Genomic DNA, 15,533 nt, shown 5'->3' on the forward strand with positions numbered 1-15,533 from the left:
AGGAAATGCATGCCCAGCCACGGCAGCTGGCCCTCTTGGGTCTCTTCTGCTTTATAGAGTCATTGGTGATGCTGTGCAGGTTTCTAGATTGCTTTTATGAGTGTTAGAGAAGAATTTCCGGGAAGGTATTACAGGGTCACTAAAAATAAGACCACCTTCTCCTTTTGAGTCAGAACCAATTGAGAAATCAACATACAGGTCAGACAGATGGAGGTGAGCATATCCGCTTTATTACCAATAATAGCTTGATTGAAAAATGCAACCTGACATACAGCCAAATAACTTCTAGTACTTTCCACTTACGTTGAACTGGTGCCCCAAAACTGTAGGCCTTTCACTTGTAGGGGAAGAGCCTGTTTGTACCAAAACCATTTCAGATGTCCACAGGGGCCTAGAATGTGTCATCTCTGCAGGCGTACTGACCAGAAAGGGCTCGTAGAGCTTGGTTCTGATGATTTGTACTGGGGACCTGTCATAAAAATGTCCCACCAGAGGGGCCAACCCACATGTGTGTGGTTTCTCTTCTCAAAGTCACTAGTCAACAAGTCACTCCTCTTTTGGGGATAAGAGAATATGGAGTAGAGAGCAAAATTCAGCCACATGGTGACATGGAGGCAGAAGAATGGAGAATGCTCGCTCCTGCCCTCAAAAGCACAAGACAGTTCTGCTGTGTCTGCATTGTGTCTGCAAATAGATGTGAAATAGTTTTTTTGAATGAGTCCTATGGAATTCCTTCTCCATACCACAAGTAAATACATTTGGCATCTGAGGCCATTAGGATGGGCCTTTCTTACTTGATCATTTCTGTATGTATTTTCAACTTCATATCAGTATGGTGGGGGAAGGGGGAGGTGGGGAATTGTTGGCTCTTCTGTACACTGCAGCATCTTGGGGCATTTTTTCCTCCTTAGCTCTTTTTAAAATCTTGGCAAGGTTTGGAAGTCATTTTGCCATTGGCCTCTCAGAGATGACAAACGTCACCTTGGTGATACTGGCGTAGTTGGTGTAGTCAGGCTGGGCCCCTCTGAAGAGCAGTCTGTTCCTCATGGCACGGGGTTCTTTCTAGTGAGCTTTCGTGTTTTCCAGCCTTCCACCACTGGTTGCATCATTGTAATAAGGAGTAGGGCTGCTGGGACTGGGAGAGTAAGTGAGAATCAAAACACGTTAGCATTCCTAGGTACCTTAAAAGTATTGCATTTCAGATTTTGATGCATGAATCTTCTTTCACAAGTGTAAAAGCAAGAAGCATGGTCAATCAATCAAGGGTCTTTGTCATGCTCTGCAGCTTTCTTAGGAAATGCAGACAGGCAATAATATGTGATTGTCAATAGTGTCTTGAATTTTCAGTGATGTTTGCCAACTCATAGGCCACCCCAGTGAGCAAGGTCAGCGGCACCAACCCCAGCTGACAGAAGTAGAAACCGAGGCCCTTGCTGACTTGCCTAAGGACACAGGGAGGTCAGGAGCCCAGTTAAAAATAGAAGGGAGAGTTGCCTTGTTCCCATTCTTAGCATAAAGCACCAGACTTCATTCCCTTCTGCGGTATTTGCTAATTGTTCATTTCCAACAAAACATAACAGAGACTTTTTCCTTTATAGCTGGTTGTAAACATTTAAGATGCCCGTACTCACTCATAACCTGTGCTCACTTATCCTGGTCAGGAAGCTATCTTATTTACCTTCTTTCTTTTTCTCTTCCATATTGACGTATATGAAGACAGAGAAGTTAATGTATATGAAAGCACTTTATAAACTCTCTGAGTAGCACGTAAATGTTTTTGGTATGGTTAGAACACTCATATTCTTTTTTTTTTCTTTTTTTTTTTTATTTGATAGAGATCACAAGTAGGCAGAGAGGCAGGCAGAGAGAAAGAGGAGGAAGCAGGCTCCCCGCTGAGCAGAGAGCCCTATGCGGGGCTTGATCCCAGGACCCTGAGATCATGACCTGAGCCGAAGGCAGAGTCTTAACCCACTGAGCCACCCAGGCGCCCTCCCCGCTTTTTTTAAAGAGAACACTCATATTCTTAACCTTGTGTGGTTCAAGTAGAGATACTTCCATTCCCTAGTGGCCAGTAGAGTTGAGCAAGGGATGAGGGTGGCAGACACTTGTGTAACACTCACTGAAATAACTCAGGGCGGCACATGTCACAGCAGCATGAATTTAATTAATTTGAATTTAATTAAGATGAGGTTCTTGATCATGGATGTCTTCCGGAGACACACGAACTGAGAAATGCCGTGTCCGGTGACGCGGTTAAGCAACAGAACAAAAGCCCCGACAGAAAGTAAGATGCCTGGACAGGTTTGGGGGAAGCGAAAAAGTATTTCCAACCAGAAAATATGTAGTTGGGGAAATCATTTTCCTCCTGGGTAAAAGAACAAGTTGCCTTTTCATATTCTAGAGTACCTACGTGCGGCCCATATGCAGGATTTTTATGCTTATAGGGAGATAATAGAGAATTCACTGTTAACAGATTGCTCACGTTCCCAGAGGGCTGCTCCGTACTGCAGCACCCACACGGGGCCCTCATATGTCCCACTTGATTACGGCACAGGCAAGTTTTAGGGAGATACAGTATCTAGAATGTTTTCTCTCTTACAGCCGATTTCCAGCCCTGGTGAACGCAAGCTTGTGGTACACACGTACGCCTTATGAGTCAGCATCAGTTTAAATAGCTCCTGCCTCCTCCAGGCTCTCTCTCCCCCTTCTGGCTCGTAACATCTCACCATCCTCTCAGGCAGGAGAATTATCTACTCCTTTCTCCAGCCCCCACACTTTTTATTTTGAAGAAATCCAAACTTATGAAAAAGTTGAAAAAATAGTACAGCGAACATCCGTCCTGCACCTAGACTGTTTCTTCTTTCGGATGAGTCACTTGAGAGTAGGTTGTAGACAACATGGCCCTTCACCCCCAGATATCTCTGCATCTGTCTCTGGGGATCAAAAACGTTCCCTTCTGGGATCGCTGCAAAACGATGGCGGTAAGGACAGCTGATATGGATACGGCACTAACATCTCAGACACGGTTCTTATTCGTGTTCCCACAGTTGTCTCAGGAGTGTCCTTTGTTTTCTTCTCCCCCATCCAGGACTCATTCAGAGATCACATGGTGCATCCAGTTGTCACATCTCTTTAGCCTCATTTTCTTCCTTTTTCCTCCTCCTTTTTCTTCCCCCTTCCATCCCTCTGTCCCTTCTTTTAAAAGTCCAGGCCAGTTCTTTTATCATCTCCTCCTGAAGCAAACATAATTAAGGAAGTAGGGTGTTCTGCCCAATGAGAGTGTAGCTTTTTTTCTTTTTCTTTTATCTTTTCACCTCATGATTTCATGGCTTACCAGGAAACCTCTAAAGAGGTATATTCATTCCTGTTGGATGTAGCCAATGAAAGATAGTTTTTTCTTCCTAAAACTCTACGTCCTGATAGACTCTTCCAAAGGCTCACTCCTCAGGACACGCGTGGGACTGATGAACACAGCAGGTGTATGTGTCTCTAAGGACTTTGCTTTTGATATCCACAGGCCTTGTTTCACCGAACTCCCCATCCGTACCACTCAATGGTGAACACCCAGCCAGCATTTCTTAGAGTTCAGTTGGTTAGGCCAGTTGTTTGATTTCTTAGCAAGTCAGCTCTTTCAACATAGTACTAATCTTTCATACAAAAATGAAAGTAGATATTCTGAATCATTAGAGCTTTCCACTCATAAAGTTAATGTTTCTTACTGCTATCACTGATGACTCTTTCTTTTTTTTCTAAGATTTTATTTATTTATTTGACAGAGAGAGACACAGCAGGAGAGGGAACACAAGCAGGAGGAGTGGGAGAGGGAGAAGCAGGCTTCCCACTGAGCAGGGAGCCTGATGTGGGGCTCGATCCCAGGACCCTGGGACCATGACCTGAGCCGAAGGCAGACACTTAACGACTGAGGCACCCAGATGCCCCTGTCACTGATTACTCTTGATGTTTCAGTAATATGAAATAGTTTGTCATTCCATTGAATTTCTCCAGGTATAGAGTCTTGTGAGTAAATTTTAGGATAGATTAGAAAAGACTTCGTAGTTTCTATATGAGGGCAATCTAAAATGAAGAGGTTTGTATGTTTTAGCTTTTTTGATATCAGTATATTTTTCTTAAAAGTTGTAAACAGGAGGGGCACCTGGGTGGCTCAGTTGGTTAAGTGTCTGCCTTAGTCTCAGGTCTTGATCCCAGGGTCCTGGGATCCAGCCCAGTGTTGGGCTCTCTGCTCAGTGGGGAGTCTGCTTCTCCCTTTCCCTCTGCCTGCCGCAACCCCTGTTGTGCGCTCGCTCTCTCTCTCTGTCAAATAAATAAATAAAATCTTAAAAAAAAAGTTATAAACAAGAGAAAGACAAATTTTAGATTAGAAGTGGGGGTGGGAGGAAGAGCTTTCTTAGTTAAAGATCATGGCCCTATATCAAAGTTTTATTGGAAAAGAATAATGATTTTTTTTTAAACATGATTCTTATATCTACTTCATGCCTTCATACATCTCTTCTCCGTGGACTGTCTTTGTGTTCCAGACATAACTACTGTCTTGAAGACAGGAAGCCGTAGATGTGTAGTGGACATCAGTAAGATGATGCTAAAAATTGACTCATTTAATTGATTTATAAGCATTCAGCTTGTTAGAAGGTAGTTCCTTTCTTTTGAGAATGGGAGATACAGTATCTAGAATGTTTTCCCAGCCACAGGCAAGTATACAATGTATCCAAGAAAATTTTGCTTCACCCTAAAACAGAAAATGAAGTAATAGAAGTTTCCTGAGGCATTGAGAAATGTGGTCTCCATTGCACTGAAGATAACACACTAATTGTCACAAAAGGTGTTGGTTATCATTTAAGGGGGAAATGTTATATTGACATAATACATAATTTCAGCATCTGTTGTGCCTTGCTTTGGATTGTAGATCTAGACTAATGGATCTGTGGAGCTGTTTAAACTTTTCTCATTAGAGTCCCTTGCCTCCTAGAAAAGCTTGCATATAAAAGATTCAGTTGAGATGGGCATTTTGCATTTAACACTTCCGTTCTGAAACTAGTTATTTTCTAAATGTCTGCCAAGTGTTGAGTAATTTTATTTAATTCATAGAACAATCCTGCAATATTACTATTCTTCTAACAAAGAAGGAAATTGAGAGAGGTTAGTTCATTTGTCCAAGGTTACACAGCTAGTAATAGTAGAGATTAGTTCCAGGTCTTTCTAACTTAGTTTTCTCCTGGTCTATCAATTAGTACAAGTCCTCTCATAGATTTTGATTATAATGAGTAATGCCAAGTGAATGACTGTTGGAAATGCTGTGGGAAAAAGAGACCAGTTCATGTCACACCCAATCTTGCTTTTTACTGGCTGCCCTTAAGCCTTCCTATCTATCTGACTTGGCAAAGTGGCCAAGCATGAGACTCCACAGATGAACACTATAGTAGCCAGGCCATTGGCCTCCAACCCCAAAGTGAAGTCCAAACAAACCAGGCTGTGTCATGTGGAAACTTTTTAACTAGACTAGAGGCAGGCCTAGAGTTGCCAAGGCTCTTCTTTCTTTTTTTGTTACAACCCAGAGGTTAAGATCACATCTTAGCATGCCAGTGGTCTGTGGAAAAGCAAGAAAGACTGCTCCAGTTCTAAAGACCCTGCTGGTGTGGGCTAGCCTTAGCTGTGGGTGACTGTGGGCACCGGCCCTAGCCACCTGACCTTGCCAGGTTGGCAAGAGGCAAGAGGAGTATGGAATCTCAACGAGGAGAGTGGGCCTTCTGACACTTTGGATCAACACTTTGCCTCTGATCTTGACCAGTTGTAGGGAGTGGCATTGGTACAAGAGACTAAAGAGGAGTCTTTGAGCTGAAAAACAGTCAAAACTGCCAAATCATACCCTTCTCTTAAATAAGAATTGTTTCCTGTGAGGTGGCTATTTGAGAATGGGAGCTGTCTTCCCCTTTGGGAAAGAGGGATTTAAAAAAAAGAGAAAATACAGCATTCACTTTCTCCTTTTCCCTATGCAGTGTCCATGTTTAGGCATAAAGGTCATATATTTACATGGGTATATCCCTATAAATATTTAATATCTGCATAAAGCTAGTAACTTTTTGTGGTAAAATTTCACTTTAAAAAAATTATCTTACCTACCTGACCAGTTTTTGCAAGTTTAATTTCATAACTCAAGAGTGTTTGTATTTGTTTTGGGTGATGATAAAAGGGCCCAGCGGTGAGAAGGGATGTGGAGTGGGGAAATGGGGCAACGATTTTCTCTATGGTAATGAAAATTTATCTATGTAGTAACTTTTTCCTTGAATGTGAATTAGAGGGAGTTCATGCTTTGTGATAAATTTATGGTTAGCAGTAAGATAAAGGCCCATTTTACTGCCTTATTTTTCTTAATAAATCTTAATTACTTTCTCTCTATAAATTAAAGCATTTACCATGCTGTATCTTAATCATCAGATTGTTCTTATATACTATAAATTTCACAGAATAATTGCCATTTGGGCTTTTTGTAAAACATCACTTTGTGATCTTTGCTTTAATGCTCCAAAAGAATTGCTAACTGGATTTTCAGTGAGTACATGAGTCTAGTCATGTTGCCTCAATTTTTAAAGGAGGTACTGATAGCTATTGGACTGACTTTGGGGATCATAACACTGTGGGCTCACCAGTTAGGAAGGGGAGAGAAATGTTATGAATAGTAGACTGTTTTGAAAGATAGTTTTATTTCTTTGAAGTACATCACGAAAATATTTCCTGGTATAGGTCCCAGAGGCTGACTTTAGTGAGTGGATTTATTTATAATTAGTAGAATTCCAGGGAATTCTAAGGAATATTATATTGACTTCATTAGATTATGGAGTCTTCTTCATTCTGTTGACTTGCTTAGCAAATCCTTTCCTAATGGTCCATGTAGACTTGGAGTTCATTCCAACCCAAGTTGAGTTATCACAAATGTCTCTTAGAAGACAGTAGCATTTCATAATTTTTGGCTCCCAGTGTATGAAAAAGGAGTTCACAGAATTTTCAATTTTATGTTGATTGGATAGACTTGAGAGTGGCATCATTTTATTCATTAGCTATTATCAAAAGAAAAAGTCACAGAAGTGACTATACAAATGCATATCTTTGCTGTGCAGTTGTGGCCTGTCTATCCCCCATATCACACTTCATCATTCCTCAGCTCTGCTGAGTATCAGAGGGGTGCACGCTGCCCCCATGTGCTTCTGTTCCTGGTGTCCCTGGCCAGTTGGCTCCCGGCTGGTTAGGCCCATGGGAGGCTCTGGTGAAAGACCAGAGATGGGAGGAAAGAAGCTATAAAATATTTCTCCCTCCCTTTCTGGCAACCCCTCTTGACGTGGCTGGGTTTTGTCCCTGATTGCAGCTCCCGGGAGACAGGTCCTCTGGGTGCCCCATACCCTGGCTCTGGGAACACTGCTTCTCTCCACCCTCTTCCCTCCAGCAAGGAGTAGAAGCAGCCTCCTGCTATTAAGAATCTCTTAAATTGCCTTACTGTGCCCTCTGTGATGTCTCAACTCTTCTGTCATTTGGGTAATAAAGTCTCTGTATCAAATTTGTTCTGTTTTACATTCTAAGAGTGTTTTCTTTTTCCAGACCACACATATTTTGTAAAACAATTTTGCTTTTATTTCATAGCTTGTAGTCTTTTGGATGTTGATAAAGGGAATGTTAAATTATTCATTACCTCTGTTAATGTTTAATCAGCTTGGTATTGCATTTAGGTAGTGGGGCAGAGGGGAATAAGATAAAATAACTTGACTGCCCTCAGGGATCTCAGTTGGCCTGGGGAGACGTGCCTTACTGGAGAAGAAGGAATACTTAGACCACGCTAGTGGTGGGACATCCAGGCCTTCCCAGGGGCTAAGGTCTTGCTCAAGTGGATGAGAAGAAAGGACATTACCAGCAGAAGCAGCAGTTTATACAGAAGAAGCACGTCAGATGCAAGTTTGCATGAGGGTCTCTGGGGTTGGGGACAGTGGAAAAAGAGGAGGCTAAAAAGGTAGTCAGGGACTAATTATGAAGGACATAGAAGACTCCAGCAAACAATTGGACTTTATCCTCTAAGTTACAAGAAGTAGTGAAGAAGGGTTTTAAGCAGGGGCATTGCGTGGACAGAGTTTACCCTTTAGAAGGGTCACTCTTAAATGGGCATGAAGGAGATCGTAGATGACTAGAATGGAGGGAGAGAAACCTGGCCAGGTGGTCAGTGCAGAAGTCTCAGCTGGAGGGAAGGATGTATGAAAAGAGACCTGAATTAAACCAGAGGATTGAGAGGAAGTGGGGAAAGTCAAGATATACTAGGAAAGTAAAATGTGTGCAGCCTGGTGATTTTTTGGAGGGGGTTGGGAATGTGGTGGAAGTTGTCATAAATGATGGTCCATTGTACTCAGAGATTAGGAAATGCTTGCCTGGTTAGGCTAAGTAAGTCTTTAGAAGACTTACTTAGACTGTTTCTCAAATTGGGGCAGTGTGTCCTTGGAGATCTGATGCACATTTCTTCTACTTTTCTTATCTTCTAATTAAAATAAAAGAGCCTCTTCGCTTATTTGAGAAATCATTTCATGGGTAGTTCTTGTATCTAACTCTTTTGGAAGTTTGTGTCGATACAACATCCCCTGCTAATGGAGAAAATCTGTAGGTCCACTCAGTATCCAAAGTTCCACATACCAGAGACAGTATTATTTTACAAATTGAGAACACAGTGCCTGTTCTCTAGAAGCTCAACATCTGAAAACAAACCTATAGACACCATGGAGAAGGTGTTAGAAACAGTATCTGCCTTACATTATCTGCAGTGGAATTTGGTCTGAGTTATTGCTCCGGAGTTCTGGCCAGATAGAGCGGTGTTGCTAGCTATCAGTAACATGCTTTGTTCTTTGAAGATCTAAGGTAGAGTGTAGTCATTGAGAGCCTGAATTCCAGGGGTCTGACTTCCTGGCTCTGCCATTTATTGTGTGGGTCACCTTGGCTAAATGACTTAATCTCTGTGACTCCCTTCATTATCAGTAAGATGAGGATTGTAGTAGTGTCTGCCCTAGGATTACTGCGAGGGTTAAATGGCAAATGTACGTGTTGTGCATAGCACATCTCCTTTGCAATAAATACTTGCCAAGGATCATTCCTGAAGGCAGTGTGAAGCCTCCTTTAAGAGTGAAGACTCCATTGAGAAAGGTGTGGTATATGAGTTCCAGGGATCATGGCTTTCATTCTGCATGAAAGCTCTTGTGGCTAACCCCGAGATCCTTTGTTGTCCTTTTATGTTAATTACAAAGAAAATTCTGGAACACACCTTCTTTGGGACAGATTAAGTCTTTGAATCTTCAAGTTAACCTCTTTGATCACATCATACATGATTGGTTTTTGCTTTAGGAAACTTCCAGAAACAAGTGTGAAGTCCACAGGTGGCAAGCAATACCTTTGAGGAGATTGAGACATCACTGCCTCTCTGAAACCTTGCCTTGATATCCATCACCTCCACCCTCATTTGAGTCTAACACACATGAATTGAGCACCACTATGTTTCAGTTCTGTTTATGCTCCAGGGATATGGAAGGATGAGCAGACAGTTCCCATCCTCATGAAAATTAGTCTAATGGGAATATATGTAAATAAATTCAGTCCAAAGTAATACTAGCACAAATGGAAGTGTGTAGAAGATCAGAGGGGTACATAGGAAGAAGAAGAATAAGGAAAGCTTCACAGGTTTGGTGACATCTCGGTAGATTTTGAATGGAATGAGAAGAGGGAGAGTCCACAGGTCAACACAGTTCATATAGGAGATGGACCATATGTGTTTGGGGGGAGGATTGTTAATATGAGATGAAATTGAAGATGGAGGTGGGAAGTGGATCATGTAAAAGCTTGGCCTTTGTCATGTGAGTATTGAGAGCCATTGATTGATTTTAAGCAACAGAATGCTGTAAGATTTGCATTTTTAGCAAAGTCTTCCTAGTATAGAAGGCGAACTTGAGAGGGAGCTAGATGTTGGCAGGTTCATTTCTCCACTGCAGATTCATTGGTGGCAGTGACAGAGTCCCATTTACCTCTGTATCCCTAAAATATGGTACTGTATAGATACTTCAGAAGTTTTTCAGAATAGACAGCCCAAGTTGAATTTTCCAGTTCTACATCCCATCCTCCGAACATGCTGACCTGGACCTCCATCTGTCATAAGCAGCTTGACTAAGATCATAATAAATTCTTTTTTCTTGGCATTCTTTTAACTGGCACTCTCTATTTACTAGCCCCTCTGTGCAACTGTAGTGTGGTGATGATTGATGCTTATAATTCTGACCCTGAAGTACTTCAAGTCTTCTAAATCATCAAAAAAAGATTAAAGTATATTCAATATCGCTCTAATGTTTATGTGTTTTCCTGCGTTCTTATTCTTTGGAAATTGATGGTTTCTCAAGTGCCGGTGTCCTCCTGTGCATGCAGGCACAGTGGGAGTCTGGGATCGCTCCCCACCCCTCACTCCCTTGCAGAGCCAGCGCAGGGAGTTTGTTAGCAACCTGTGTGCAGAAATTTGCAAACAAATCAAACCTGGGTTCTCTTCACACCTAGGAGAGGAGGAAGCAGGTTGGGCCTCCTGAGCGGCAGACTGGCAGAGACGAGTGAGCCAACGGTAGCTGGAAAATCAGTGGGAGTGATAAAGCCAGACCTGGTACAGATGAGCCAGACAGGCAGTTTACAGCAAGCCCAAGCCTCGGCAGAGCCCAGAAGGGGCCCCAGGCTGGGACTCCGGTTCCGTGTTCTTGTGGGCCTTGACCTGAACCGACAGGCTGGGAGCTGGCAGCGTTCTCTGCTAGCTAGCTATGTTTGTATTGTGGTAACAACTGCTTGGTAAAACACCAAACATTAGCAAGTGAAAACATCAATAATTAGAGCATCCTGTTCCCGCCCCCCCCCCATATACATTTCTTCGCGAGAACCATTATTACTGTAGAGCTGACAATATTACTTGGCGCAGAATAAAGAGGTCCAGATAGAAGCTGTGAGAAGGCTCCATTTTATAGTCGGATTTCTGAAGAAAAGGCGTGTGATGACGTTACCAGGAGGGAGATTTGCTGTTTGGGGTGTCTTTGGGGGTTGCATATTGCAGTAAGTAGAGATGTCTCCTACATTTTGTTGTATGGATTTGTTTTCAAAATCTGTGTTTGATCGGCAAGCTGTGCTTGTGTTGGGCGGGCCGAACTCGTTATTCCAGCCTGGAGGGCTGGTCCCTAAGCCACTGGGATTCTGTTTATCACCCACTAGGCAAGGGCGTGTGTGTGCTTTGGAGTTAACTTGACTGTTTGCCATCTCTGTGATTGGGACGAGTCTCTTGGTATCTCTGGGTCTTAGTTTTTTCTTTTCCTGAAATTTCGAGACCATACAAATTCCTTCCCTACAGGGTTGCTGTGAGGCTGGAATAAAATGGTGGCTGTGGAAAGCCCTACACAAATAAGAGTATACCAAATATACTAAAGAACGTTATAAATATTCTAATAAAGAATAGAAGTGTGTTTCATTAGCAAGCAGAGTGGGGAGAATGCGCTAGTTATTTATTTCTTACTATGGAGTCGATGTTCTGTCTGTTACTTTCTGCGCTCAAGGTAGATACTAAATGCTTACTTCAGAGGTGAGCAGACTGAGCCTTCTGTTCATACAGCTATACTCACACATAGGAGAACCCGTCTGACTCCAGAACTTTGAATGCTTTCTCCTTATCTCCAGTTGTCAGCTTTATTCTAGACCCCACATCCCTCCCCCAAAAGCTCTTAAAAGCTGTTCACCTCCTTTTGGATTGGGAAGTTTGCTAATCATTTCTTGGCCATTCACTCCTGCAAGTGGGGGAGGGTGGGACCCAGAAGGAACCTTTGGGTTCTGGGAGCCCCTGGAGGGACCGGCGGTGCAGGAACAGTCAGGGTACAGGGCACACTCGGTGTGCACCTCTTGAGTTCTCCAGGCCTGGACTGAAAGCAAGGAGGCAGGCGGGCCACATTTCCCAGCCCTTTAGGAAATAACATCTTTTTCCCCAGAATTTCCAGAAATTGTTTTTTGTTTATTTATTTATTTATTTATTTATTTGACAGAGAGCATAAGTAGGCAGAGAGGCAGGCAGAGAGAGGAGGAAGCAGGCTCCCCGCTGAGCAGAGAGCCCGATGTGGGGTTCGATCCCAGGACCCTGAGAAAATTCATTCTTTTCTCTGCTGAAGTGTTTTCTACCCTCACTGAGGTGACTCCATGAGCTGCCTCTCGGGCCCTCCTCTTAGGAACCCGTGCTGCCTCTGTATTCTGACCGGCTCCTTGTTCTGTGCACGGGGAATGAGATTAAGTAGATTCCCCGTACTCACCACTCTGCCGAGCTTTGCCGGGCCCCTCCCTGTTCACTTTGATGCCCGGTACCAGGGAAAAGGATCTCCAATGTGGCAGTTCATTAAATACCCTGCTGGACCCACCACTGCGTGCATTTTCCTTTCTTACATAAAGTTTTCCCACTTCCAGACAGACAAGAGTCTGCTTGTGAACTGTAGCTGCCCACACAAGAGAACCAGAGATAATGCCTGTTGAAGGGCCAAACTGAATATTCAGGGAGGATGTCAGTGTGTGGGAGAAGCATTTGTTCGGCCTGGATCTGAGATGAGCCGTGTGTCGTGCTTCCATAGGTTCTCAACAGGAGGTGCGTAGAAGCAGCCGTGATGACAGGCCTGGCACTGAACTGCCACATCAACAAGAAGTCCTTGTTTGACAGGAAACACTACTTCTATGCAGACCTCCCTGTAAGTACGCTTGGCGGTCCGCCCTCTGTACGTTCTCGGAGCTTGGGGCGGGGGGGGGGGGGGGGGGGTGGACAGGGGGGGGGGGGGCTGTGGCTCTCATGTTTGCAGTCAGAGCTCTGTCCGAGCCAGCGGGAGGTTCTGCCTGGCCCTGATGAAGGCAGGTGCCCCCCGATGTTTACTAGATTGGATGCAGTTGTCCTGATTGCTGACTCCTTGCTTAGGCTCATGCTTCTGCTGGCTCCCTCATAATTGAACAGGGAGTAGAAGCCCATGTTCTCAGGCTCGGCCGGGCCGTGGTGTTCAGTGCTAATTGCCTGTGAGGTCAAGTCCAACTCCGAGGCTGATGCAACAGTAAATGCAGCTCCGTAGACAGAGTGGTAGCTCCCCTCTTCTAAGCTGAAGTTGCCAATAATAGGACTGTCCCCTCTAGGGACATTTCTGTCATCTCACAAGGAGCAAGTAAGTGGACAATAAGAAGCAGAAACATGAACCAGAAGCCTCGACTAACAACAGTAATTGGCTGTAAATTGGCAGTAAACAATATTAACCTGTTTTTTGCCTTCAAATTATAAAGTTTCTCCTTTAGGAAAGGCCAGGATGAACTAAAGCCAGTCTTTCATAATATTGAACTGAACCAAGACTGTAATGGCAAGTGGGTTTTCCCAAAATAATACTTCATTTGATCTTAGCCTCTGATAGTAAGCACATCCTTTCTTCAGATCTAGGAGAATGATAGTGTTGATACCGCTCCACCTTATTCTCCTTGAACTGAGGGTGAGGGTGAGCTGGTGGTCTTCAGTGGGTGAGGACAGAGTGGAATTAAATTTAAAAATGCAGCCGAATGTTATTTCTCCAGGTGCTCGCTGCTGCTTTTTCCCCTGACTGCCAGCCTTTAGCAAATTCTGTTGCTTGGTAGGATGAAGGAAATGAAGCTGCGTTTTTTCCGGCCTTTAAGAGTGATAATCCGTTTGGTGAAGGTGGGAGACAGCGTTCTGCGACTAAAATGAGATGTTTTCATTCTCAGTGGCTTTCTGGTCTCTCTGGCCCAGGTGGCTCAGATAACCAGAGTAAGTGTTGCTGAATCTTAACGTGGAACACACTTAGACTAAAAAAGTATTTGTTGTTTATCTGAATAAAAAGTTCATTCAAAACTGGACAGGACTGAGCGTCCTGTATTTCGTTCAGCAACCCAATTCAGAGTTCAGTTTTTACAGACTGAGACTTGCTCTTTCGGTACAGAGAATGAGTTGGTCTAACGCAGTGGTTCTCAAAGTGTGGCCCACACACCCCTCAGATCAGCACCTCCTGGGAACCTGTTAGAAATGTCTCAGGTGCTGCCCCAGACCTGCAGAATCAGAAACTCTTCAGGTGCAGCCCCGCAGATGATTCCCATGCAGGGACAGTTTGAAAAATGCTGGCCTGGTGGCTAAAAGCACAGACTCTGGAGCCTGACTGTCCATGTTCAGATCCTGGCATGGATACCTACTAGCCCTGTGGCCCTTAACCCCTTCCGTGCCATGCATCTCCTAGGGTTGCCATGAGGACTAAACGGTGTGAAGAATTCAGCACAGTAACTGGGACTCCACGGGCACTGCCTCTGTGACCTCCAGTTCTCCGTATTGCCCTCCCATCTCTTTGCGGGGTGTGGATGCGTGTGGGCCTTCGAAAGTCATTATTCCTCTACTCCAAAGACGTGAGGGAGCCCTGGCCACATCCGTCAGTACTTTCGCACTTCGCGTTTTCTGTTAGCGGAGTGTGATTGTCAGAGCACTTCCTAGCGAGGGAAACGGGGGAAGCTGTCAGGTCGGGAGGGCAGCTGGCGTGACTGGTTAACTTAAAGAGCAGGAACAAAACAGGCTTCAGTGCTCTAGCAACTGCTGTCTGCCATGCTGAGAGTAGACGGCGGAATGCTTAGCCAGCACTTCCTAATAAGGAGGGTCTGTCAAGAGCCCAGTAATCAGATGCAGGGTTTAGGCTAATGAGCTAAGTGGAAACAATAAATTCTTCTCTTAGATGCCTCTGACAGTGAGGTTATTGTTATTCCCCCAAAATGGTACTTTGGTAGGGAAGATGGGGTTCGTGGTGTTTATTGCATCATTACTGGGGGTCGGGGAGGTGCAGGGAAGGTAAGGGAGGGAGGGAGAGGAGAAGCCAGAAGAGGCCAGGCTAAGTGTTTTTAAGTAAGCCTATGGTTTTGTGACTTAAAAAGAAATTAGTAAAATGGATTCCAGCTTCTATTTATGGCCTCGTGACGGTGTAACGTAATGCATGTTGTGTGCAGGCGGGCTACCAGATTACCCAGCAGAGGCTTCCGATTGCTGTGAATGGGAGCTTAGCATACAGTGTGTGTGTGGGGAAGAAGCCGAGTCGGGTGATCACCAAGACCGTGAGGATCAAGCAGATCCAGCTGGAGCAAGACAGTGGCAAAAGCCTCCATGATGAGCTGCGGTCTCAGACGCTCATCGATTTGAACAGGGCAGGTAGGGTTGAAGATTGTCTCTTACCTTTCCTTCCTTCCCCTCTAGAGTTCTCCTAAGCCAGTTGAGGAAACAGGCCCAGGAGTTTGACAGACCCAGATCAAGTATCCGTGCTGGTCTTGACACAGCTGACTAGAGAACACAGCCTGTATGGTGATCCCCATCGGGCTTGCTAAAGCCCACCCGGAAGGTGTGATGAACATAGCCGCCCAGTCACTGACCCAGGAGCTTGATACCTCAGGCAGATGTTGAAAGAACCAAAGTTAAAAGTAAAAGTGTGAGG

At 44.3% G+C, this 15,533-nt stretch overlaps 1 protein-coding gene across 1 annotated transcript in view; it reads left to right on the plus strand.

The window, feature by feature from the left end:
- GATB (glutamyl-tRNA amidotransferase subunit B) overlaps window positions 1-15,533 on the plus strand; it is a 104,351-nt gene that overhangs the window by 24,584 nt on the left and 64,234 nt on the right. The window contains exons 3-4 of the mRNA XM_032855521.1: window positions 12,660-12,773; window positions 15,055-15,253. Of these exons, the coding sequence (XP_032711412.1) occupies window positions 12,660-12,773; window positions 15,055-15,253 (313 nt within the window). The remainder of the gene's footprint in view (window positions 1-12,659; window positions 12,774-15,054; window positions 15,254-15,533) is intronic.

This window comes from Lontra canadensis, unplaced genomic scaffold (genome assembly GCF_010015895.1).
Source record: "Lontra canadensis isolate GAN:19392208 unplaced genomic scaffold, GSC_riverotter_1.0 scaffold10, whole genome shotgun sequence".
NCBI classification, from domain to species: Eukaryota; Metazoa; Chordata; class Mammalia; order Carnivora; family Mustelidae; genus Lontra; species Lontra canadensis.